Raw genomic sequence first — 27,940 nt, 5'->3', positions numbered from 1 at the left:
GGATGGCCCCGCGGTCTCTCCATTAGATCACATATGAACCTTTCTCGCGTATCTTATAGAATTCATCAATTCTTAATTTTTTCGTCAGACTGGCATACTACTAGTACTACTCCGCCAGCAATTTAATTTAAGACATAAAGTCACGGGCTCGGGCCTAATTGATCGTTTTTTTAATCCCGAGGCGTGTGCCGAGCTTAGGGAGTCCAGAGAATCAAATCAATCATTGAATGATCCAAAATAACTCATTTGCAAATTAAATGATGTAACAATTAATTTGACTTGATTCTGTAGGCCTATTGCTAATTAATCAATAATTTCACAAATCGGGAAGGAGTCGACGGAGCGCTCATCGAAAGTTTTTTAAGACATTTTATCTGATCGTTTATGCAATAATTTGCAAATGAAATGTGAAAATAGATTTCACTTAGAATTGATATCCGTATTTTTGCTAGTTAATTAATAATTCACGCGATAATTCGGATGATCTGAGTCTTGACGCCACTCATTAATGTTAATAAATATGTGGGTCACAAGTGCCTATTATTCAACCAGAATGCACCGCGCGCTGCCGTGATGATGACGGCCGCCATGTTTGACGATCCGTTTCTCGTAAAATCTGCCAGCAAAATTCCACGAGAAATCGCGGCCCGATGAGCGGTGAACTCATCGAAAACACAGGTATTCCTCGCATTTCGATACGCAGAACGAACCGAATAATTGCGACTCGGCTGATAGCGGTCGAATCGAGCTGAAAAAGCGGCGATTTACCCGAAATTTCGCTCGTTTCCGACGGAATTTTATCATGGCTGCCGCTGCCATTTTTATGACGGCTCATTTTCAACGGCCTAATCTCGGCCCGGTGACCGTCGAACTCCGACTGTCTCGATCTTAGAATAACCTCTGCGTATTCATTTGCAGGTTACAGCCATCCTCTAGCGAAAAATACTGCGTTATTTGCTTACAACTCGACACGAAAAGGATTAACGTTATCGACCTCTGAAACTACTGACAAGTAAACATGATTAAATTTGCAGCATGAGCAATAAGGTAAGCCACAAATCGTGAAAATTGCTCGATGAAATTGAAGATTTAGTGTCTGTCGATTGTTTTTGCATTTTAAACCATGTCGCGAGGTGTTTTGGGTATTTTTATCTGTAACTAAGTGACTCTTGAATGCTTGAATGAACTCTTCTACTAGGCACTATACCTGCAGTTTACAAATTCGAAATTTTCATCGTAATCAGCCGAATTTTAAAGCAAAATTCACCTTTTCTGTTAGCGTTTTAGTTGAGTCTTTTTAAAAATGTATTTACTGGTCGTAGAATTTCTTGAGTCTCTGGTATTTCTTAATAGAAAATAGCAGTATTTTTGCAAATCTTTGGACGCCGGATGAAGGCAACCTTGATTCAGACCCCTGAAAAACACCATAATAGATGTTGGACCACCACCAAAGTTGTATATGTTGTAGAGGAGACATTTTCGTACACATTTCACCCCAAAATTTAGATTTTTGAAGGGGACCCATTTTTGCTATTTCTCTGTTTTTGCGGCGGTACGGCTGTGAGCTAAAATCTTAAAATTTGGGGGCCAGAATTGTTTGATTAATTGGCAAGAATTTCTTCTCGTGTAAAGTACGATTTCTGTTGCTCCAGCGAGCTTTGATATTGTACTGCTCCGTATATCTTGAAAGGAAATATGGAAATATAAGGATTTATTTCAATATTTCTCATGTTTAGAAGCGGCTTAATTTTCAAGTTTCGGCAAGAGATAAACATCCAATTCAGTTCTTTTACGTATAAACATGCTTTCCAACTCATTTAACGCATCAAATCTAGCTCTAATAATGAGTTAAAAGGGATATTGCATTCAAATTGAAGAAAAATCAACAATTTTTCTTCTTTTCTTCAGATCTATTGTTTCTACAAATCCATATCATGTTTTCATTATATTTTCTTCAAAATGTTACCAACTTCAATATGAAGATGAATAAGCATTATTCTTAACACAAAATTGGAGGCTTTTGATATCAATATTTAGCATATTTTACCTTAATTTTCAGATGTTTTTTACTCAATTTGCACATCGAAAATACTGAACTCTGTATATCTTTTAGAAATCAATTTCACATAAGTGGAGCATCTATTAAACTCCTATAATTTCTCATAAAAAACTGATTGTTTCCTCTATAAGATGTTAAGGAAATTTAGTTCTCATTATTTTTAAGCTTTTTGAACTTAATCTTTTAATATCATTTGGTCTAGTCTCATTTTCGACTAATTTCGGGTGAATAAATCTAAATACAGTTCAATTTAGACATATTCATAATGAAGAATTAGCAGAAAATTGAAAGCACTTCATCCTCGAAATAATTGAATAACAATTTTGAACTGGGAATGAGTGAAAGTGGTCATTTACAATATGAAACATTTTTATTTATAGTTAATACATGCTCAAGGCCCATTGGAAGGGCTAAATACTGATTTATTCGGGCCTCCGCCCCCTGAAGAAGAAGAAAACGATAAATCAAAAACGAAATCCGATGACAGCGGCTCGGGCAGTTCAGATTCTGGATCAGATTCGGAATCTGGATCCGGAAGGTAAAATAGATAATTGATAATCGATTGCTATGTTGAATAATGCACTCGATGGTGTTTTAATCCATCCTCAGTTAGCAGGGATTCGTACAGGATAGCATCGACACTCTGCCACAGGTTGAGCCCACGTCTGAATAGACCCAGAACGCATATAGTTGCACTGATATCTTTATCTACTGATCAGATTGTGTCTGATTTTAGCCCAGGCTACTGGGAATCTACTGATGAGGCAATAATACTATGGGTAATCTGATTGGTGGCGATAATTTCTGAGTGCCAAACGTTGGTCTTTTTGGGTAGGGTATCTATCATACTGGTCCCAATCCCTGCTGAGGCCCGAGAGAGGGTAATCTGGGGATGGGCGATGTAAAAAAGCCCTTTAAATTGAATTATTTTGACTGCGTTGAATTTTCAGCGGAACCGGATCGGGATCGAACTCTGGTTCGGAATCGGATTCGAGCGATTCGAAGAGCGCGCCGGCGTCGCCGAAACACTCAGATGCCAGTTTATCGTCGGGTAAAGACGAAAACGAGGTGAAGAAGGAAAAAGAGAGCGACGGAGATGAAGAGGACGACGACGGGGAAGACGACGACGATAACAATAACGACGACGATCGAGCGGGTGATGATGATGACGGCAACGATGATGAGAACGCGGCGGATAAACCGAGTAAAAACGAGATGAAAGAGGAATCGATGGAAGTCGACGATGACGACGAAGATGACGGTCGTTTGACGACCGGCAGCGACTCGGACGACGATAAACCGCTCGGCGCGAGGAAACGACGTCAACGCTCTTTAAGTGATTTAAAAGAGGTGGGCACCATTAAAGACGTAAGTACAGCACCTTCTTCTGTTAACGTCGCTTATTTCAGATGGCCAGTGTTCGATTCAGGGCGCGAGATGATAATGATCTTCGTGCGGTATGTATTTGTGTAGTAGAAGAAGACTCAATTATGAAAAATCTTAATTCAGTTGAAATTAGCTTAACAGAGAAATTAGAACATTTACTCAGTGCATTCAATGATTCAATGACTAGGGATTGGCACTTTGAAGTTTGCGATATGAATGAAAACTTTGATTTATCGATTTGGTTTTTGCAGTTAAAAGGGATTTAGATAAAGGAACATCGATTTAATTAATACAGCTTTTAATTAATGCCGAATATGAATTTCGAATGTTATTAAAGGTGCTGTACTATTTTTTTTTCTATGTCGATATATATGAATATATATTATTTATTGACAGTAGATTTGTTTCTTATTTTCTGTTGATTATTGATGGAAACAATAAGCGATCGCATATTTCCGCTCAACCTACATGTCCCATATCATATATACATATAAACCATATATGTATAATCAACTTGTTCTGAACACTGGCTTTCTGTAATTGTGCTTACGGATTTTGATATTTTTTGCTTGTCCTATGAACCTGAAGTCAGATATTCCAGAATATTGGACTTGCGATTCGAGTACCATTTCAGAGCTATATTTTTGTTTGGCTTTACATTATGCTCCTTTAGCTTATTCCTTTATTTGCTTGGTTTTATTGCCAATGCCAATGCTAGTTTAACCGCTATTGTTCTAGTGTTGTGCTGTCTAATTTTTTAAATGCCAGGATTCAATTAAAGGCCGTACATATCGGTTAATCTACAAAACTGAGTTAGCGTTATATAAATTGAACTGGTTCTATAATGAATGCATGCCTGAAAATTCAATATGGCTGCTAAGGAAGTGTCATTATAATGAAGTGTGGTACATGTACTGCTGAAAGTATACGCTATTATGAAGAGTGAAGAAAAAGGTACTAAATTCAAAGATGAACCGTCTCTTCATTATTAAACAACAAAAAAGGTTCATAGCAGTTTGCGACTGAAATGGAATATTGTTGATATAATGCATTATAAAAGCACAATGAGGATTCCCATTTCCCTGTTAAGGTAAAGGTCATGCCGTGTGTACTTGGTGTGATGGCAAGGTATATACAATACATACATGTTATTTGGCTATAGAAATGATGGTGTATTTCTATTTGATAGTTGTGGGAAGAGATGCCAGAATTATACGGCGTTCGGCGGTCGAGTCGCGCTAGAAAGGAACCCGAACGACTTCTCATTAAACCTGTAAGTTAATCGTATTTTAACACACAGCTTATCTCGAACACGGTTGGTATTAAGACACACAGAGTAGGGTGACTAACACGACTACAACGTAGTACAGTGGAATATACTGTAACACTGAAAGATATGTGAGGGCTTGATAATCTATGCACAGACCAATTGGTAAAGGGTTAATATGTGTGAACGGAAATGCAATAATTATTCCGCGATTGACGAATAGACACCTATTGATGATAATGGTCACTCGTACTGTTCCAGACATCTGAATCGGAAGATGAAGTTTTGGGTAAAAAGAAAAAGAAGAAAGGTCGAGGTCGTCCGGCCAGGAAAAAGTATGTTAACTTTTACTTGATTTAATACTAATGAATACTAAATGTTAATGAAGTGAAACGATATGATTTTGTTGAATGTATTTACAGTAGCGGAGATTGGGGTGCAGGATATTCGTCGAGTAGTGATGATAGTTCGGATAGTGGCAGCGATAGTGATGACTTTACTCCAAAACGTGCATCCAGGTGAGTTTATTGAATTAACTTTGCTCTAAGAGGAAAGTTCAAGAGTCTTGGAATAAGTCAATTATTGATTAAAACTATCCCAATCACTATCCAGTGACTGGGATAGTTTTGTTGTTGCAGTCCCATTTAAATGATACCGCCGTGTCCGATCTAAGTTTGAAATAGGGACTTTCACGACCAGTTTCAGTCAAAAACGAAGAATCCAGATTTGTTATAAGTATTAAAATTATTTAATCAAGTTATATTCAGTTCCTAAGCTGAAATTGGGATCTAAAACGTTGTATTTTAATTTTGCTGGTTTTCTGAAATTCGAAACCTGATTTGTGCGTCTTATTTCAGCCGAAACCAACGCGGCTCCACGACGCGGCGAGGTGCTGGCCGTCCGAGGAAGAACACGGGTGGTTCGGCTAGACGCAGGAAATTATCATCATGCGCCACGTACAGCGACAGTGATGATGATGCTAGCAGGCGTATATCAATACGCGGCACTAAGAAAGTCAGGTAGGAATCGTAGTCTTTCTCTAGATTTCAGTGTAAGAATTTTCTGCTCAACTCATTTCATTATTGCCCAATTCAAGTATTTCATAACCATCGATTATTAAACCTAACCCTTTGATTTACAAGTTAACAAATTCTTTCCGAAATCTTTCTTAAATGATTTTAATCAATAATATATTCTCGAATTTCACGAAAAAATATTTTCTTATTATTTATGAATGAATATTTTAAAATTCTAAAATAGTTTGCCAATTCAAACGATTCCTAGCTAGTCTGTGGTTCCGCATTTTGCATCATGACTGGTTTTAAAAGAGAATGTTTTCCCGGCCTATGTTTTCTCGATTTCATTGATCTAATTGTGAAACTGTAGGAGTTTCTTAATTCGAAAGCATCGAGACGGTCTGCGCTGTACCGATTGTTCTCGTATGAATTTACGAAGCGTTGTCGATTCAGTCAGGTATAAGCTACTGTCGTCTGGGGCCAGCAGCCTGTCTTAATCCATCGTTTACCGACGGATATTTCATTTCTTATTACTTGACGACAATATATATGCAGGATATGCATCAAAAATCTTTTCGTTGAAAGGTTCTTACAAATCAGGAATGCCAGACTTTCCTTGCAGGTAAAATCTAGTGAATTCTGACCCTTTTCTTGATAAACAGGGAGAACTTATAGTTTGATAAAAGATTTTTTGGAAAATCATGGAAATATAACGGGGAACTTTGGATTCCCTGATCTGTAAGGACCCTAGATTCTACTAAGTTGAGTTGTTTATAATAATTAGGTATATGAATTGTTTTTGGAACAAGTAACACAATTTGCAATTTAGTCTTGACGAAAGCCCAGTGGTGCCACCTGTGACCAAATATTTACACTATTTTACTTCTACCCGGCATATTCTTTCTCAAAGAGACGTTAACTTCATTAACCCTTTCAGTGCTGACTAATCAATACCCTATAGTGCTGGAGATAATTTAAAAATTTTGAAAAATTCCACCCTAGTGTGTTGAATAACGGGAATATCACTATAGTGCGTCGTTAGTTACTAATATTTCACTGTTTGACAGGTGCTGCCATCTTTCAATAGAGAAAAAAACTAATCACTAATTACATCAATACACCGCAGTGTGGTGTACTAGCAAAATCCATCACCGATTCATACACCGCATTGCGGTGTAGATGCACTGAAAGGGTTAATATTCTACTAACTGTATTTTCAGCCTTGTGTTTTTAAGATTGTATGCGTATAATATGTTTGATCGTGATTTTTGCTTTTCGTTGTCAGTAATAACGCTTCGCAGAAAAAGCCTCAGCGGAAACATACCGGATGTATTAGGTACGCCTTTCTATTAGGTGGCCCTTTTATATTTCTTTATGTCTGCTTTCTAGTTATATAGCACAATCGCAATGAAAATGCGCTATTGAAATACACTACTTTTTTAAACGTCGATTACGATTTGAATACCGGGCTATTCTCAGTCATAATGATACATCAATGTTCATGGCTGTTACGTATTATTATATAGCCCTGATACAATTGTAGGCTAAATTGCTGTGTATGAAATATAGAATGCTGTCTGCATTAAAACAACCTTTGATGGTCACCAGTGCTGCGATTGTGGTTCATCAGTAGACTTCTTTAAACTGATGCTTAATTGCTACAAAGAAAAGATTTCACTGTAGCTATTAAGTATAAGGTTAAGGAGAAAGAGAACAGATTCAACCGTTAAATAGATCAGACAAAAAAGCCAATGTCTGGCAGGCTTCACAATCAAAACAATGTGGCGAATATAAATACTTGATAAAACATGGATTTTAAAGATTAAAAAAATACAAATATATTTATTTCTGCAACGTTTCGGTTTTTGTCTCTCATGGACAGTGTCTTGAGCAGAGTTGCCAACCATTGCTGATTTCCAATACAAAATCCTGAAAAATACTGATATGATGTTTTATTTTTTTTTTCCATATGTACAAGGATGGAAAGACGTAACTGTGGGTTTTGCCATTGATTACTGATTTTGAATGATATTTCAATGAAATATTAACTGATGGAATATTTAACTTGTTACTGATAACACCTTGCAGAGCGTGGCAGCCATACTTGAGAAACCAGGATTTGAATAGCAAGGTTTTATATATTTAGAATCAGATATATCAGTCACATGATATAAAAACAACGTATGCGCCAGCAGTTATATATTGCATCAGCTGCGCAGTAAACACTCAGTACACTGAGACCCCTTGAGCAGGCGCAAAAATTACCACGCATTCCTCCATTTTTCTATCAACTACCAGGCCGTAATAACATCTCGATAAAGCAACAATCAGTAGTTCTGAGTTAATCAGCCAGTTGGCGTTGATAAATAGAGTACTACGCCGGCCAGACAGGCTTTTTAGTGCGACATTCATTGAATATAGCCAATAAAAATGTATTTTGTGCCATCGAAGTAACACGTTTAAGACACTCGGTGTTTAGTGCATTAAATTGATTTAATTTCTATATCGTCGTTAATCAATTACGTGATATTGTCATTTTTTTCTGGTTCTGTCTTGCTCGATTTGTGTATTGTTATTTTTTCTAATGATGGTTATTTTACCAACAGTGGTGGCAATAAACGCAGTAGTTCGCGACGGAAACCTGCGAAGAATGTCAGGTAGGACGTGCCGTGCATGGTCTCGCTTTGAAAGGCTTCAACGTCGTGTCGTCCTACCTTCATTCACACCTGGCTTTTTATTTAAGTAAAAACTTTTTCCAATTACGTTCTCACAACACATTTCTCTGTCTTCGAATGTAATGCCAAAAATACTTCAAAAATACTTTTGATCACTTGTTCAGTTACCCTGGTATATAGGAATGCGTATATTTCGACCGAAATCATGGGTATCTTAAGCCCGGCGCATACCAGGCTGTTTATTGGTGATTGATATCTCAAGCGACAAATTCTCTATGATATCGCCTATTGGCACTGGCAACCTTTGTGCGCAAAAAAAGCGATGAGTCGCTTCGAATTCTGATAACTAACAGCCAATCGCCACCTAGATAGGAATCATGTGCGATTCACAAAATGCCGGCCTTCTGAAATGAAGTCGCATCAACGACTAGAGTCGCCACAGTGCGGCCTGCGATTCTGCCATAGAAATCATCTAGTTGGCAGTGCAGGCAAGCAGAGGGTTATTGTCGGATGTTTAAACAAAAATTGCTGATGATTAAAAATCTTTCCGTTCGCGAAGGAAAATTGCCTAGTGTGCGCCGGGCCAATATTGATCTTTGCTTCTCATCGCGATAGAAATTGTTTTCATCATATTACGCATAAGCATTAGACAAGTCGTTGCATCCTTCATTCGTTATGATTGTAAGTGTGATAAATTAAGCGTTACTGGAAGTAGAATAGATGACTTCTCGTCTTAATTTAGTTCGAGGTGATCAGATTTTCTGAATCTCTGGTAGTTCATTAGTAGACAGTTCATCATACCACCGGCTCACATTTTCTTCATTTCTACTGATATCGCCCGTCATCCGCCGTAGCCTAAAGTTTATTTCGCGCTTTGGCTGTTTTGATACGAAAATTTTATCAATAAATGAATAGAAGGCTTTGTAATATACCATATCAGCATGTTGTCATCTAAAACGATATGTCCTCGCTGACACGTTTACAACACAGATCAGTCAGTCGATGCCGTACATAAGCTGAGTTCTCCGTAGCTCCTGATATTTGTCGTATCGATTTTTCTTTTCAAATGCTAAATGGACTACTAGAACACAGGCAGCTCTGGTAATCGAAGCTGCCTCTCTGTACGGAATGTAAACCTCGCCATCAGTGCTGTATCGAATTATGACATACGACGGACAGCGAGGAAAGATACTAAAGTCAAACACGCTTTTTCAAATCAATTTTTTTTTTCGCAAACCCCAGATATAAATACATTCTACTTGAACATGAAATTATTCTTATTTTCTCGGGATTTAGATGAATTTCGTTCGGTTCCAAATGGCGGGGATCTGAATTAACTTCACAATGTTTCACATAAATATTCATTGAGAATTCAGCTTATCAAAGGTTTCATTATTTCTGCTTTATCACTTTCTATCGGGGAAAGAAATTTTTTTTTCAAAGGCTTCACTTCGCACATGAAAACTAGGCTCATTTGTAAATGAGAAATGATTTCCCGCATAATTTCTGGCTCAGGTTCCTTTTCCCGTCAAAAAGCTATTCGACTTCAAATTTGAAAATTTGACGGCTCTATATGTAAAGGCCCTTGAGAAAATCACTAATTGTTCTTGAATGTTTTATTTGTTAATCGTTACAGTTATAAAGAAGATACAGATGACGCGACTGACTCCGATGATGTCATCGAGGTTGAAGCAACTGCTGCCGACGCTGAAGATGAAAATCACGAGACTATCGAAAAAGTGCTCGATATCAGAATTGGCAAGAAAGGAGGTACGTGTGATCCAGTGTTTAGAGGGGCGGCATGAATTCTTTGCTGAACACAAAGCTTTTTGTACAGGGTTTGGAGTCGTTGAAAATGAAGCTTTATTTTGGTGATATCTGCCACGTCTCTCATTAACTCCTTAATATTAGGAAGCAGTCGTCATAAGCAATTATAAGATTGCCATTGATTAAAGGGGCAGCAGATTTTAGAACAGTAGTGGTGGCTGATTTCCTGAAAAAACCTCTTGCAGAGCACGCTTTTGATCCATAGTTATACTGAGTAAATCTTCTATCGCTACAAAAATGGATCAGTTTTTTCTTTGATTTTTTTCGTTTAATTTTTGGCCCAGTTTCATAGCCGCAAATGCTCCCTAAACAGTCCGGTGTCAAATCCGTATTTTTCCGATCGTTAAAACTATTCGGTTTGCTTCGTTTCGATTCAGCTGTCGGTAGTAAAACCACCGTGTACAACTGCGAAGATAACGGTGATCCGAACGAAGGCGTCGAAAATTGCGACGTCGGCGAAACGGAACTTCAATACCTGATCAAGTGGAAAAACTGGTCGCATATACACAATACGTGGGAGTGTCGCGATAGTCTATTAGAACAAAAAGCCAACGGAATGAAGAAATTAGACAACTTCCAAAAGCGTTACGAAGAGATCAGAGAATGGTAAATTAGCCGTTAATTCTATAAGTAATAAGAGCTGCTTCTATCGTAAATAGTTGATATCTAAATTAACTGTATTTTGTTTTTCAGGAAAGAATCGGCCATTCCTGAAGACCTCGAATATTACGAGTGCCAAATTGAAATGAGTCAGCAGCTCCATGAACAGTATAGAAACGTTGAACGTGTTGTAGGTATGTGTACCAGTGGTTGACATATTCTCTAATATCATATCTATTTCATAGAATTCAAAAACTGCTATTTAATGGGAAGCTCCTGTGGCAAGCAAGGATCCACTAGGTTCGCTTGTAGTTACTCGGGTTTTCTGCATTCAATTTCATCTACTTTCAAATTGATTGAACTTTTCTCTCAAATGAATAGTTTATAAGTGAAAAATTGACAATCACACGTAGAGTAGAAAAATTTGATTTAGTGTGTATTTGGTGGGTCATGTGATGATGATTTTGGAGAAATAGATTTATTATCAAGGTTTTTTCTTTCAGCTGTTCAAAAGGCTAAAAATGAGACCGGTTTTCCGGACTATCTGTGTAAATGGCAAGGATTACCATATTCAGAGTGTACGTGGGAGGACGGCGAACTCATTGAACGCCGATTCGCCGAGAAGGTCAACAAATTCAAAACAAGGAATAAATCTCAAAAGATCCCGTCAAAAATCTGCAGAGTATGTTTACAGTTTTCGAAATTATATTTTGTTGTATTCATTTTTTTGCTTTTGAATATGAAAGTAGGAAACATGACGTTTGTTTCAAAATTCAGGCATTAAAAACCCGTCCGAAGTTTGTGGCCATGAAGAACCAGCCGGACTATATCGCTAACGGCAATGAAAACTTTATACTACGTGACTATCAGCTCCATGGCGTCAACTGGCTTGCCCATTCCTGGTGCAGGTAAATGAAACTTTGACTGTCGAGTTTTAAGAAATATCTCCACAAATTATTTTCAGAAATCACCCTTGCGTTGTTTATGTTGTTTTGTAGGGGAAATTCCTCGATTTTAGCCGATGAAATGGGTCTCGGTAAAACTATACAGACTATTGCATTCCTATCGTATCTAGCCAATCAACACCAAGTGTTCGGACCTTCCCTTCTCGTCGTTCCGTTGTCGACGATCGTTGCCTGGCAGAGGGAGTTCGTCACGTGGGCTCCCGATTTGAATATCGTTATATACCTCGGTGATGTTCATAGTCGTAATAAAGTAAGTTGGAAATAATGTTTTGAGCCGCGCTCGGGCGGCGGTTACACCGATCTTTTCATCCGAGTTATTGAGAGAGAAATGATCGTTCGAATTGCTCTTTTATAGATTCGCGAGTACGAATGGTGTCATCCGGGAAATAAACGTCTCAAATTCAACGTGATAGTCACAACTTACGAAATACTTTTGAAAGATAAGGTTCGTATATGTTTGAACCAGCGGTCGCATTAATGTGGAACTCGGTGAACAATTGATAAAAGAAAGTGAAAATATGTGATAAATCATGAAAATCAAGATGAGTTTTGATCCCCTTTAATGCCATATACCGTTCAGCTCAGAATTTATGCACTTGGCGTTAAAGTTTAATTCGTCCAGATTGTGATCGGTAACCGTGTATGTTATTCTACCTTGATGTGAAAAATCCTTGTACTTTGTGAGAAAGGCTAATTTTAAGGAGGTGCAAAAAATGTTGAAAGATCCCTGAATGCATCAGTGAATGCTCATGTTTCTTGTTTCTTTACGTTTAGTCGTTTCTCGGAAGCGTTCACTGGGCGTTCCTCGGCGTCGACGAGGCGCATCGGTTAAAAAACGATGACTCGCTTTTATACAAAACACTGAAAACGTTCGATACGAATCATCGGCTACTCATAACAGGAACTCCACTGCAGAATTCACTCAAAGAACTCTGGTCTCTTATACATTTTATCATGCCGGAGAGGTGAGTTTTTGTAATCTTTTTCAGTCTGTAATTTTAGACCTATTTTGACAAATTCCCTTCTCAGAGTTAAAGTTTAAGAAATTTTATTTTAACCCATCCAGATTGTTATCAGGAACCACTTTTGTTATTGTGTTTTGAGGTGAAAATATTTGAAAAAAATGCGAAAATTATGGTATTTTGTTGTGAAAAATAAAGTATGAAAGCTCATCATGGATGTTACTGTAATTTCATGAATTTCAGATTCCCTCGATGGGAGGAATTCGAAGACAAACATTCGAAAAATGACAAAGAAGGCTTTGCCAGTATACACAAAGAGCTCGAATCATTTCTCATTCGGCGTGTGAAAAAAGACGTCGAAAAATCACTGCCAGCAAAAGTAAGTAAAGATGTTAAGAAATTGGAGTGAGATTGATGTGCAAAATAAGGAAAAGAAAAAAAATGTAAAAACTTGCAAAGATGGTGTGATATTTTGTTTGCAGAAAGTTATCATGTCTAGTCCAGCAGAATGATCCTTTAGAAGCACTCAGACACATGTGCATGTTGTATTTTTTGGGCTCTGTTTAGTCATTTTAAGAACCCAGTTTCCCACTGTTTCTCACAACCAAATCCATCTTAAGAATATTCATATTTTTAAAATTTCAATGTGAAAAAATACATTCTTTTTAAGGTGAAAAAATGTGAAAAATTATTGGAGGAAAACAAAAATCACACTGAGTAATGAAAAAAGAATTTATTTTAAGGCTTTTAGTTTGTTTATCCTTCAGGTCGAACAGATTTTGCGAGTGGAAATGACTGCTATTCAAAAACAATATTACAAATGGATTTTAACGAAGAACTACAACGCGTTGTGCAAAGACAATCGAGGCAACATTTCGAGCTTCGTCAACATCGTGATGGAGCTGAAAAAGTGTTGCAATCACGCGTATCTCGTGCGCAATCCCGAGGACTACCTCGAAGGACAAGAGGCGCTGACCGATTTGATAAAGAGCAGCGGCAAACTGATTCTGCTCGATAAACTGCTGTTGAGATTGAAACAAACCGGTCACCGCGTTCTCATATTCTCGCAGATGGTGCGAATGTTGGACATTCTTGCGCAGTATCTGCAACTGAGACATTTCATGTTCCAGCGTTTGGACGGATCGATACGCGGCGAACTGCGTAAACAGGCTCTCGATCATTTCAACGCAGAAGGATCTCAGGTCCGTTCCATTTTAATCGGTGTCGGATTTATCATCGACGTCTGGCGGATTTACCTGATTTTATCTCGGGCTGATTTTACTTGTGTTCTCAATTAATACAAAAATGTCTTATGTAATGATTTCTTGAAAATTGAACAAATATTCATGATTTTTGGCTTTTCTTGCAAAAAATGATAGGGAAACCAGGACTCAGTTCTGCAGTCGCGAGTTAGTATTTGTGTCTTGAGTGAAATCATTTTGAATTAACTTATTTCAAACCATGAATTAAATCTAACTCATAACTGTGAGAGATCAATGTTTTTCCTTTTGAAATGTCATTTGAAGTTCATATATTGCTGGTAGGTTTATTCCTTTCAAAAGTCCTACAACAGGCTGCTCATCTCAAGTTTCATGTTTGATTACTTCAGGATTTCTGTTTCTTGCTGTCGACTCGGGCCGGTGGACTGGGCGTTAATTTAGCCACTGCCGACACGGTCATTATATTTGATAGTGACTGGAACCCACAAAATGATCTCCAAGCCCAGGCCAGGGCGCATAGAATAGGACAGAAAAATCAAGTACGTTTTCACTGTCATAGATATAGATCAAAATAAATTCTGTATAGATTCTGAGACTTGATTTTCATATTGACTCGTTTTCAGGTCAGTGTATATAGATTAGTGCATAAGTCGACGGTTGAAGAGGATATCATAGAACGTGCCAAAAAGAAAATGGTTTTAGATCACTTGGTCATACAGCGTATGGACACAACTGGACGCACCGTACTCAACAGGGGCAATGTACCTTCTGGGTAAGTCAAAAACTGTTTATCAGTGGGGGACCTGAAAATCCGGCTATTACATCTCATGAAATATACTCCACCTTATTCGCTAGTGGTTTACGACAAAAAAGTCTGAATTATACAAAGATTGTTTTTGGAAAAATTGCAAATTTGCCTAATCCCACTCTTTGATTAGATGAAATATTTACGCTTCCAATGTAATTGAGTGAGGCAGTGTCTTCTATAGTTAGTTATGTCAATTATGAAATTGAATCATGTTTTTAAATATTTATTTTCTAAGTTCGATAATGCGAATCCTATAACCATAGTTAATTTGAGAAACTTCTCTCATTTCAGTACATCGACGCCCTTCAATAAAGAGGAACTGTCTGCGATTTTGAAATTTGGTGCTGAAGATTTGTTTAAAGAAGAGTCGGGTGAAGAACTGGAACCTCAAGTCGATATCGACGAAATTCTACGTCGCGCCGAAACTCGAGAAGTCGACGATAAAGATGACGACAATGAATTACTTTCACAGTTCAAGGTAACGATCAAAATCTAAGAATTTGTCTAAAACTCGTACTCTAAACGACCTTTGTCTTCTATTCAGTGTTAATGTATTCGAGGGTTTGAAGCTATTCTTGACACAGTCTGAAGAGTTCTTACTTTCTGAATTTTTTCGTATAGCTCCTATAGGGGTTTACTTTTGTGGTAAAATCCTGAAAGTTCTTACTTTTTCGACTCTTTCCAATTTTTGTCATCACAGGAAATTTCTACTGACAAATTTTATTGTAGTCCACAGATGTGATTATGCATACTGTTGTGCATACTTTTTGGTGAAACATTACTGCAGTTTAGAGATTTCACGTAGTCATTTTTAGACTGGAAAAGGGTGGTAGCATCCACCCGAAATATTTCTAGTATTTCAAATAAACTTTTTAGTCTTTCAACAATAGTGGGAATTACACTTACTCACTAATTTAGTACGTAAGGCATGAGTCTGTAATGATAATTTTTGCTCTCGTGTTCAGGTTGTGAGTTTCGATAATATGGAAGATGACGAAATCAAGCCATCGGAACCGTCGGGTAAAGCGTGGGAGGAAATAATACCGGAAGCCGATCGAAAACGAGCTGAAGATGAAGCGAGGCAAGAGGAACTGATGAAGCTCCATTTACCTCCGCGATCACGTAAAACTATACAGCAGGTAAATATATATATCAACTCATTATTTCCAGGTTAATGTATTCAGAGCTGCTGAGTAGTACGATATCGTTGTACTTTGTTACGAGCATAACCTTGTTCAGACTTCGTTAATACTTGGGGTGGCCAATGGAACCTGGAAAATCTGGAAAATTCTAGGAGTCAGAGAAATCAGGGAAAAATTATGTGTGATTGAAAAATGCGATGGGTAAATAAATAGTTTCTACAATCAATTGACGTGTAGGTAAACAAAAAAAATTGCCGTAAAAGCGTCTCCTGATATGGCCAGGATAGCTCTGCACACAATTGTATTGATTTCTCGGCCTAGTATGTGAGTCACTGGGAAAACCCAGTACAAAGTAAATTCCAGGGGTTAACCTGCTTACTATAGTGGATTCATGCCTCAACATTACAGAGATTACGTCATTTGACAGTAGATTTTCATATTTATAAGTTCGTGAAAGACTTATTGAATAGTGAATACATTGAAATTGGATATTTTTTTATCTCGGTGCTATAACAAGTTCTGAGTATGTATGTTTTGAGGAGGTTTTCTTTTCTACTCGGAAATCAGAATCTAGTATGAACCATTAGTCCTACCGCCTGTGAATGGCTCCTCACCTCAGCACTTGCAGCTGTGTACATCTTTAAAGCTTGCTCGTTGTCCCTCTCACTAACTAAAATCAACTATTTTATATATTTTGTTGATTATGAAAATTTTTGTGGAGAAAGTAAATCATATCATATCAATTCCCCAAACTGCATCTCAGTTTGAATTGAATTTGAGAGGAAATCCGGCGTCTTCGTCCCGAACATAAGCGAACTTGGTGAATCCTTGCTTGCTGTAGTCAAACATAGACACAGAGTCATCACTTGATTAGTTGATCGATATGAACTCATCTTTCATGTATTTCAGCTAACATTCGATTCGGATGAAGACCCGTCGGGAAGTAATGGTAAGAGTAAAAAGAAGAAGAAAGGCGACGAATCGGATTCATCCGACGACGACAACTCTGAGGACGACAACGATAAGCCGAAAAAACGCGGCCGCCCGAGATCGATGGCTCGCGATCACGTGAAGGGTTTCACCGACGCCGAAGTGAGGAGATTCGTGAAAAGCTTCAAGAAGTTCGGAAATCCGCTGTCGAGGTAAGAGTTGAACTACATCTGACTTTTTACGGTTAAGATACTTGATGGCCGAATCCTCGATCCAGTTCTACAGTTGTGAGTCAAATTTACTTCAAATTATTATTTGCGATAATCATATTTCATATCGAATTTTGAAATAATCAAATTACCCTGGGTCTAATCATGCCCAGAACACCATTTTTCCCAAATCTCGCATGATAAGATCTAGATCAGATATTGCCACCTTGAAATGAAATAGTCTTATTGTTTAACTGGATTAAGAGTGTAGAATGAATGCTTGTATTTTACAGATTGGATGCGATCGCTATGGATGCTGAGTTACAGGAGAAAGCGCACGCTGACTTAAAACATTTAGCTGATCTGTTATCGGAGCAAACTGAATCGGCGATGAAAGAATACAAAACTAAACTGGAAGAAGATCCAACTTTTGATTGTAAGTAGATCAGGGGTTGACTAGATGACCTAGAATCTATCCCGATTAGGTTTGGCGATTTTTACGATATGACTATTTCATTTTGCAGCTAACAAGAAAAGTCACCGAGGTCCTACGTTCAAATTGGGCAATGTTAGCATCAACGCGAAGTCGATAATGTCTAGTATACACGATTTGGAACCGTTGCCTCAATTGATACCCGCGAAGAAAGAAGATAAAATGAGGTAAAACCATTCTCAATCGAAATTCAGCTATAGTCGTATCGCAGGCTGGCATTTTTAACGAGAGATTGTTCTCTATAGTTTTAGACTGTTGTCACGAACGAAAGCTGCTCATTGGGATTGTCCGTGGGATATCGAAGAAGATTCAATGCTTCTCGTCGGTATTCACGAATACGGAATGGGTAGCTGGGAAGCCATCAAAATGGACCCAGACCTCAGCACTCTTCATGATAAGGTACATCCAATATTTTAATGACAATGATAATAACAATAGTAATTGGGATCCATTTCCACAGTTCCGACCCAGGATTTGACTCTTAAGAGTTAACTCATTGAAGATGAACTAATCTTAACTCAATGGTTAACTCACAAATATGTAACTGGATTCTGTTGATTTTGGATAGCACCTGTTTTATTTGTTCACCACTGCTTAAGTGACTGTGAAACTGCATCTACAGTCCATACGCTTTATACTACAGAAAACAGATGTGTCAGACTGGGTTTTAATGTGATCAGGTCATTTTCCGAATCTTTTGAATTCAAAGAGATCCACGTAGATGAGGCAATAGATTGGAAGCAATCGTAGCAAAATTGGAAATAAAACTTTTTCGCTTGTACCCGTAATTAAAATTGTCATATTTCTCACCGCGCATGTATATTTCAGATTTTACCCGATGGTGATCTGAAGCCTCAAGCCAAACACTTGCAGAGTAGAGCTGATTATTTACTGAAAGTCTTACGCAAACAAATTGAACTTCAAAAAGCTGGTCTTACTGTGAGTTTTGATTGTGATTTTGGTCAGGATTATTTTAGAAGGAGTTTTGCACCAGATTATGACTGCTGAGAACATTCAATAGTCTACCAGCTCACCAACTATCCCGCCAGATGGCGCCACTAAGCTTACCTGGTGGATTCGTTAACTGCAGTAGCATTGCTGGTAACCCATTATTAATACAACATTTCGAATTCGAATTTCAGCCAACCGAAGCGAAACCGAAAAAGCAGCGCCGGAAAAAGGCAACGAAAGACGCCGATTCGGAAAAGAAAGAGAACATTGAAAACGACGAAAACAGCCACGACACGGCTGGCGGGAAAACGGCGAAGAAACGTCGGAAAACGAAAGATCAAAACGCGGATAAACCGACGAAAGAACGAAAACGAAAAGGAAAGAAAGGGGAAGAAAGTAACGGCGATTTACTGGACGATAAACCGGAGAAGAAGGTTCGCAAAAATATCGCCTTGAAATCTTGATTGATTTTCGTCGTTAGATCGTTGTATTTAAATTTTGGTCGACGTATTCGTTTTTAGACGGGGAGAAAGAAAAAAGAAAAGGCAGCAAAATCAGAACCGATGCATTTCACGGCGAATTCGGAACCGATTGCCGTTAGTCAGGAAAACAGCAGCGAAGTCGAACTCGAAAAGGAGACATTTGAATTCGTAAGTGTGAATTTTTCATTTTCTGAAAATTAGAATTTGTTATAAGTGTTGACATCTCTGTAGTATGGCATATGTTTATCAATTTAAAGGCCCCCTTTTTCATTAGGAGAAATTGGAAAATCGCCTGTGTCATACCAGTACTTGGGAAAAACTTTTGAATTTTGAAATCCTTTAACAGGGAAATCAGGGAATAGTCAGGAATTTTTGTAAAAAAGCTAATAATCAGGGAAATTTATTGAGATTGCTAGATTGCGGGTAAAATCCAGCAGTTTCAGTCTATGTCTAGCATATTTGATTGTGTTGATTGATAGGATTCTAAGCAGATCTAGTCGAGAAAACAACTTACATGTCAGGGATAAAGCGAGTGAAATAAATGGGAACCCTGGCTAGTTCAACATTGATGTTGAAGTATTTCAAAGCTTTTCCTTCCGTATACTTAATTAAGAACCTGTTCCTGTTTGTTTTCAGTGCAAGGAAAAGATGCGACCGGTGAAAAAAGCGCTGAAGTTATTAGACAATCCCGAGGATGGATTATCCGAGAAAGAACAGTTGGAACATACGCGCCGTTGTTTACTGAAAATCGGCGACCGAATCGCCGAATGTTTATCGGAATATAACGACCCGGAGCGTATCCGCGAATGGCGCAGTTATTTGTGGGTGTTCGTCTCGAAATTCACCGACTTCGACGCGAAGAAGTTGCACAAACTTTATAAACGCGCGTTGAAAAAACGCGAAGATGAACGCACGAAGGATAAATCATCGAAGGACAGTAAAGAAGAGGTGAGCTTTGTCGTTGATGATCAGGGATTTGCTCCGGCTTTATAGGACATCCCTGTATATTACTAATGTATCAATAAATGATTCATGAGTGAGGAGATAAGGTTCAATTGAAACGCTATAACATCCTCCCAGGGATGGCGGTTTGCCTCGTATGAAAAGGACATTTAATAATAGTGGAGGGTTCCTCAGAGCTGCCAACTGTTCCTGATTTTCAGTATTTGTTACTCTTTCATAATTAGAAATACAGATTAGATTTGTTTGGTGCATACAGAAATATGAAAGATGTTACTGAGGGTCTTACTGTTGATTACTGATTAATTTGAACATTTTCTTTCATATTTCGATGAATCAGAGGTTGGCAGCCCTGGTTCCTTCCTTGGCAAGCAACGCAGGCACCAAAGCTCTTAGTGTTCTGGGGGAGCTCCCCTGAAATTTTCGATACATTTTTATGCAATTGTCATCCATGCCGCTTAGATTCGATAAAATGAGTTTTCGTAATGAGAAATTCCTGTCCTGTTGAAGATGTCTTCTTGATCTCCCCTCGGTGATAAATGACACGCGTTTCTTTTCTATTTCGATTGTAATCAATGACAGAATTCGAATAAAAGTCACGCGAAGCATTCGTCGTCGAATAATCACAGCGCGAAAAAAGAAGAACATAAAAAGGAAAAAGAGAAGAAACAACGGCCACCTTCAGTCGACCAGCAACGAACTGACAGCCGAGAGAGGTATGTGCTACAACCGATACATGTTGTACCGGTATATACAGTAGTAGGTGTGAACTATATAATTGTTTTACTTAGTTATTAGTGTATATAGTAATTTAAATTGTGATTATTTTACCGTATTCAGTAAGTCGTTAAACTCTTTCAGCCTGAAATAAAACTACCAAATATTTCCGTAAAATTGTCAAATTTCTGAAAATGAATTTCTCGCGTCATGTCAGATATTTCAACAAATTCTAACGGGCTAAAAGAGTTCATCGTGTGCTGTGCGATTTGTATGAATATCTTATGAAGTAATGAATTTGTGCTGTGAAATTCGGTAGCTTCGTAAAGTCGTTTTAGCAGTAATAACGTGATGTGATTCGTCGAGCAAAGCAAATTGATTTTCACGCCTTACATAACTTATCCTTCTTGTGATTGTTGAAATTTTCCGTTGATCGTAAACGCAGTTGAAGGAATCGTACGGCATGATTTTCATTTCATATAATTTGTGTAATTTTATCTCCTTGCTTCACTCGTCAGCACTTCAATTTATATTTGGATATAGTAGACTCCGCTTTATTGCGGTCCACAAATAGTGCAGCTGAGTTGTGCTAAGAATGCATTAAGCATGCAGGGAGGATGAAGAAATTGGAATTCCTGTATATGTAACGCTTAGAATAGGGTACATGAGAAAATTCTATTGCGTACTCACTTAAGACCAGGTTCACACTGTTATATAGAATGTTCTTGATTCATTCTGTTCCAATTTAAAATTGTCTGAACATTCGCACCTGTAAAATTTCTGTTCTGAATTAGGAACCAATTTAGACTGACCAAAAGGACATACATCGGTCCATTTCTCAGCGCGTAAATTCGCTCTAATTGCCTAATTTCCACGTTGTTGGGTCTATCGGTACCAGTGGATTCTGAATGTTGGTGAATGCAGCATTGATTTTGTCCGTTGTAAATTGGTCCCTTCCGCCAAACAAGAATGGACTAACTGGCAATTGTGTGAGCAAGTCTTATAAAAGGCCCCATTGTAATTCTTAGTAAAATTTATCAACTTTAGAGTATTCTCTGAGTTGAGCAAAAGAAGTTGAGTCTACTATATATTTATGATATCATCACACTAGGCACGGTTATGTGAACATTTTCCGTTCTTTTTTTTTTTTGGTTTACCATTCTGTATACATACCACATTTTCATAGTGGACGATTTTCTTCTTTTTTCTCTTTATTTTTCCGCGCTAGTAGTATATCGAACGGCCCGCGTTATCCCCCGCCCTCATCATCATCGTCCAGTTCGTACGGAAGCCATCATCACGCCGCTTCGTTCCGAAACGTTCTGGGTGGGTCACGTGATATGAATTCGCATTCTAGTCCACTGGCGAAAGGGGAACACCGACATAGGTAAGGCTCAGACGCAGTTCTCTATCTCTCTCACTGCTCTCGTCGCGGGCTCGGTCGGGTTTCTGATTACGTTCTGTCGTACTCAAAGTATCCGCCGTTCGAGCATATACATCTCACCGACTACATCAATTTCAGCATTTTGAACTAACCGCTTAACTAGAGTTGTAGAGGATCTGTGTTAACCCGGTGTCCAATTAGTAAACCTAAAGACTAATAGTACTTAAAAGGTTAACTAGATGAGCTTTCACTACTACCGTTTAGTAGCTTCGTCAGGTTAATGAGAAATAACTCAGTTACCTGGTGAAGCTAGGATACACTAGAAGCGAAAACTGTGACATGAATAAATCTAGCCTTCAAAGTACTAAGGACCAAAGCCAAGATGTGATACAAGTGGGAGAAAATCCTTCTTAATAACTACATTACTTAGAATACTGGTAACTATTTGCAGGGAGTCAAATTCTTCTGAACAGTGATAATCTGGGATGGATGTTTTTGAGTGAAATCTCAGATTGGGTCTCGTTAAAATCTTTTAGTAAACAGTAACCCCTCAATGCAGAGAAAAAGGCTCCCCGTAAAATGAAAGTGCTTTATCACTATTGCTAATGTTTGAAGCCTTATATAGGTGATTGGTGGCACATTATGCACAGCTAAACTGTATTTTAACTTCACTAAGCACACCTGCATCAAATAGGTCTCTAGGTGACAGAAGGGGATTTAAATTGATTTGTTTATATGGGGTAATTGGTAAATAGGACTTTCATTGAACTGTTGATGTGGCTAACAGTTCATTCAGTCAAGGATAGACAGTTTAATTACTCTACAAAATCTAGTCTGTTTACATTAGGTAATACTATTTGGATTATTGCCACATTTAATCATTGTTAATTGTATGTACCTCAGGTGGCCGAACTGCCTGATTAGAATTGGATAGGAACCACACAATAACCAACTAACTGACATAAACATCAAAGCATCATCACCCACTCATAATGTCCGTCATCTGTCATCAATTTGATGATTTATCTCAGTGGGGCTCCTATTTTGTCCACCATGAATGAAATTCAAAGTAACTATAATCAGCCTGCTTTACGTAGACTGGCCGAGGGTTGTTGCCTTTAGAATGAATACTACATGCAATAGTTGCACAATTCCACCATCATATTTAAAAAGAAGTTTCTTTGGTACCTCAATTGATTATATTCAATACATCAAAGTATTCCGCTCTATAAAGCTTACACTAAGACACATCCAAAATAAATTCTGCTACACTGGTGGTGGTGTTAATTAGAATCAAAAAGCTGACCAAATGAGGGGTGTTCTGATTTATATTTTTTCTCATTAGATTACCGGATGGTCTAAATAATCAGTATAATAGACCGGAACCATCTACTGGTAGGTCGTGGACCGGCGGCCATCATCCTGAAAATGAAAGTTCCAGGTACGAATGCCACGGGAAATTCTGTTCACGATACATTAGGCATTCATCGGACTTTGATTTACAGTCCTGCTATCTAACCATTAGAGATTATAGTTTTGAGATCTGACTTAGATTGTTACGTAAAATGTTTTCGTATGTTATAGCAATACTACACCTAATTCATTGAACATAATGACTAATGACTAATAATAATAATAATAATAATAATAAATAATTATATCACCTTGGAGGAATTAGTTTCCGCTAACTCCTTCAAGTACCATCTTATTAGCAAGATATTTTATGTTTCGAATGTAAATGTTATTAGATTGATTTGAAGTGTTGTGTTTTCTTTTTGTTCGTTCTTATATTAGAACCGCATGTTTTAATTCAGTCTTGTACTTATCGCCGAATGAATATTTTCAATTTTTATAAGAATTTCGTTCTTTCAATTGGTGTATCGTATAATAATTTCTGTGAACAAATCGTGATTGTAGATTTTCGAGCAATAATGACACAAAACGAGAGCATTCGAGTGCCAGCTCGGGACATCATTACGGACACCGGCCGGATCGCGACAGAGATGGCGCTGGTGGTAATTCATCGTATGGTTTCCATCGGTCGCACGATCGCGTCGATCATCGCGGAGGTGATCATCGTGGCGATCACCGCGGCTCTGATTATCACCGCTCCGCCGATTACCGACCGGATTACAATTCTCATAATCGTCCATCCGGTGATGACCGCGACCGCGACAGGTAAATATCTCATATCCATTGCACATCCCTCAATAATCAGACAACGTCCCGAAATTTCTCATGTATATGAGGGTTTGGAATCTGCAACTCGAAGGGCTAATTTTTAAGTCTCGTAAAATGCTCTAAATTTATTAAAATTGAGTAGAAAAAGGGTGGAAAAAGAGTAATTAATGTAAAACAAAGGGTACATTTTTTCTGGAAATTTCGGAAATTCAGGGCCCAGATCCACAGTTCCGAGTTAAGATTTGACTCTGATGAGTTAATTCATTGAAAATGAACTAACTTTAACTCACGAGTTAACTCTAACTCATGACTTTGGAACTGGGTCCTGGAGAGTGGTCAAAAGGACACTACCAGAATGCCTTGTCTTATTGATTTGACATAGTAATATTTAGTAAGACCCTGTATCTATACCTGCAGATGGAATACCCCTTGTACTTGTTATCACTGCAGTTCCTCAACCTGGACGGATGGACACATATAATACTTAACTGTAAAATATTTCCATATTATCTTTGCAGGTATCAGAAGAATACGACATATCAATCTCATAGTGGTGACAGAGAACGCAAGCGAAAACCGGAGGATTTACCGGACCGTGATAACCGCAACTATCCGCGATCTATGAAAGATCCTCGTTTAGACGCTTATAAATCAGACTACAGCCAAAGACACTGACACACGCTTGCCAGGGCCAGTGTTTAACAGAGCGATATTTATATATTGATAGATTTGATTATTGATCGGCGTTTTTGAGGAGGAATGGTTTTAAATGCGTGTGTTTGTATGTGCGCGTGCGCGCGGGGCCGCGATAGTTCAGAGATAGAACCGGCGTGGAATTGAATCAGTAATACCGGTATATGAACAGTGATATCTCAGTTAATCGGACGTGTAGGAAGTGTTAATAGAATAGAGGCTGCCTAACGTGACCTCAACGCAGAGATAAAATATAAATACACCAATATTGTTTACATCAAATCAATGTGCTTTAATAATTAACGTATACCATTCCTTTTTATGCCAAACAACAGAAAGATTTGTTTATAATTAAAAGAGAGATATTATAGACTTGTAAATAGGAAAAAACCACTGAGCAGTTCAACTGATCTTAGTTTGTGTAAAGAAATGTCGAATTTAGTTGTTTTTATTCCGTGTGCAGTGACGTGTGTGTATCATACTTTTGTATAAAGATATAGAAAGTAAAAATCATTTTATCGAGAGTTTCGTTAGTCCTTCAAACTACTACAGTGGAACCTCGTTGTAACGAACTCTGGTACAATGCACTAATATAGAATTTTGCACAAAATAATTTGGTTAATTTCATACAGGATTTAATGACCTATCGGTTGAGACTTTCTAGTCCTGTGAAGTTTGTTGTAACAAGGCTCCACTGTACAAAATGCTTGATTATAAAATTTATTTTTTTGTTTTTATTTCGTCAAATCATCTCAAAATCATGACTAAAAAAATTAGATTCCTCTGTTTGTCCAAAGATTTGAATTTAAAGCGGAACATGCTAGTACAGCTCAGCCTGTTCAATCCAGATAAAATTTGATCGATGAAATTGAACCGGTTTGTAAGATATCCATTCTTTAAGCCCGAGTGGCTTATAAACTGTAAATAATTCGCACCCGGTAAATCAAAATCCGAATACATCTGAATTAAGCAGGTTTCGAGACTCGTACTTTGCTGACACAGAAGTGTAAACGCGTTCGTGAATATTGTTAGACATATTTTCTACTTTTGGAAAGGTGACTTAATGGATGATTAGGAGAAAGCAGTGAAACTTTTTGATTTTTTTAGGATGTTAAATGCACAAAGGCTGTAAGTGGGAATATACACTTCAGAATGCCCACGACTGTAAAAGGTTTTTTCCCACCTCTGGCTATGCTCTTGTGCTCTCTCGTATCCTTACCATTAAGCTATCCCAACAGATGGTGTGACTGATAGTTGGTCTTCCATCGTGAAAATTTAGTTCATTTTCTAGTCAGTGACCTTGATTTTAAAAAGATCTGTGACCGGTTGCACAGTCATGGCTTAGCTTTAAAACCAATGTAAGACCATCTTAGCTAATCTAGGAACTTAAATCAGTCTGAAATTAGTCCGAAATCTAAATGAGTCTGAAATTAAAGACCGCATTTGGACTTATGTCACGACTATGCAGCTCGGCCCTGGATCCTTATCCGGGATTTTTAAAGTTTTATATCGGTTGTTGGGTTTTCTTTAAATTTTGAGTAGAATTATAACGACCACTGCACACTACTGACGCACCTGGTGGATCCTCACTTGCCAGAGGAGGAATATGCCGGTGTCGCGTTCCTGATGCAAATATTGATTTACCCCGTCAATGTAAATTTTCTGTGTCGTCGATTTGAAAAAAAAACTGCGTTGTTTTTATGTATACGTGATGTGCTTCTCCGATTGCGATCTCTCTCCGACAACGTGTCGGAGTGATTCACCAATTGATATCGGAGCGTGTTGTTTCGGATGATTTTATCAATTGTGAATTAAAGGTGGCGCATGTATGACGATGATGTATGATAGTTGAATACCGTTTCTATACGGGATTTATATGTATATATAAATATATATATATAGTTGAATATATATATATATGTGTGTGCGTTGAAACATGATTTTTATTGAATCAAAAAATGTTATTTATGATTGAACTCTGTGATTGATCGAAGCTCGATTTCTTGGAAACTTTCTTTCTCGTCGCTTTACTGACCGATGGAATTTATGTTCATTTTCGTTCGGCAGTACCTAGCGTGAATTCGTTGTCCTAGATTGTCGCATGGCCTTTTAAAACATTCTCGCAATCTAGAGGACTGATGAAAGAAATGAAAATATGTTTATCAATTGATGGAAAATGAATGAAAAAATGGATCATGTCGTGATAATAGATGCACGTTTCAGGTGTATGCATGCATGATGCATGATTGTTCTACCCTTAATGTCGATTATGTCTCTTAAAAACTTTTGTGTTTAGATTGTTCCGATGACTTTAAATTAGTATTTATTGTAGGTGGTGATAGAGAAAGAATTTTCGATGTGATAATTTGAGTAAATTAACCCATAGTATTCATATTCCTGATAGTTCGTGTCATTTCTGATAGATGGCGCCGTGTATGAGTTAAGGCGAAAACTCGGTTTCGTCGTTGAAAAATGCCTTCGAGTTTCGTTTCCATATCAAAATATTTGCGTTTTCTGGAAACCGCGAGCTGTATGTTTGATAGAACGTATGTACGTAAGTGAAAATATAGACCCATAAGATATATCAATGCTCTCTGTGGTTTTTCCTGTTTTGTGATGAAAACCAGGAGTTGTATATGTTGGTGTTTTGTATTTTGAGATGTAACTTTCTTTTTTTCTATTGTATTATATAGAAATGCGTAAACAACCGAAAGAAAAGGTTGAAATTTATCCGAACATTGTACATAGCGATAAAAACCGTAATAAATAAACATGTACAGAAAATAACATGCGAGTACGTTATTGCTTTTACTGTTTTATGGTTCTGTTTCGGACAGTAAGGAAGATATTGATTCAGCACTTACTGTGGATGAGACCGGCAGCATGATTTCAATTTTGTAAGGATTTTTATGAGCTGTTAGTTGAGATCTCCCATAAAGTAACAATCGTCTAATGGAAAGGAAGTAATGAAATGGACATGAAACGTTTTTATTGCCTGTATCATTGTTTCGTT

The 27,940-nt window shown here is 37.8% G+C and overlaps 1 protein-coding gene across 5 annotated transcripts; it reads left to right on the top strand.

Moving 5' to 3' along the window:
- Positions 1–586: 586 nt before the first annotated feature.
- Positions 587–27,697, top strand: LOC141906370 (chromodomain-helicase-DNA-binding protein 1-like). Of its 5 annotated transcripts, none has more exons than XM_074795619.1 (37): positions 587–678; positions 919–1,047; positions 2,440–2,597; positions 3,010–3,427; positions 4,635–4,718; positions 4,974–5,047; positions 5,135–5,230; positions 5,570–5,731; positions 7,014–7,064; positions 8,335–8,385; positions 10,040–10,173; positions 10,608–10,836; positions 10,924–11,024; positions 11,334–11,512; positions 11,608–11,738; positions 11,829–12,045; positions 12,151–12,240; positions 12,570–12,760; positions 13,001–13,136; positions 13,525–13,959; positions 14,367–14,516; positions 14,601–14,749; positions 15,077–15,263; positions 15,751–15,924; positions 16,837–17,069; positions 17,360–17,502; positions 17,591–17,726; positions 17,805–17,958; positions 18,388–18,498; positions 18,702–18,944; positions 19,032–19,160; positions 19,629–19,940; positions 20,535–20,668; positions 21,901–22,056; positions 23,399–23,494; positions 23,971–24,231; positions 24,753–27,697. In XM_074795619.1, the coding sequence occupies exons 2-37, from the start codon at positions 1,036–1,038 to the stop codon at positions 24,907–24,909; spliced, it is 5,874 nt and encodes a 1,957-aa protein (XP_074651720.1). In that variant the 5' UTR covers positions 587–678; positions 919–1,035; the 3' UTR covers positions 24,910–27,697. The 5 variants fall into 5 exon arrangements, with proteins under 5 accessions (XP_074651720.1, XP_074651719.1, XP_074651722.1 ...); XM_074795618.1 differs by having other exon boundaries at positions 21,898–22,056; XM_074795621.1 differs by lacking the exon at positions 7,014–7,064 and having other exon boundaries at positions 21,898–22,056.
- The last annotated feature ends 243 nt before the right edge of the window (positions 27,698–27,940 follow it).

Source organism: Tubulanus polymorphus, chromosome 5, assembly GCF_964204645.1.
Source record: "Tubulanus polymorphus chromosome 5, tnTubPoly1.2, whole genome shotgun sequence".
Taxonomy (NCBI): Eukaryota; Metazoa; Nemertea; class Palaeonemertea; order Tubulaniformes; family Tubulanidae; genus Tubulanus; species Tubulanus polymorphus.
Note: the sequence above shows the minus strand (reverse complement) of the source record. Positions and strands in the feature narration are given on the sequence as shown.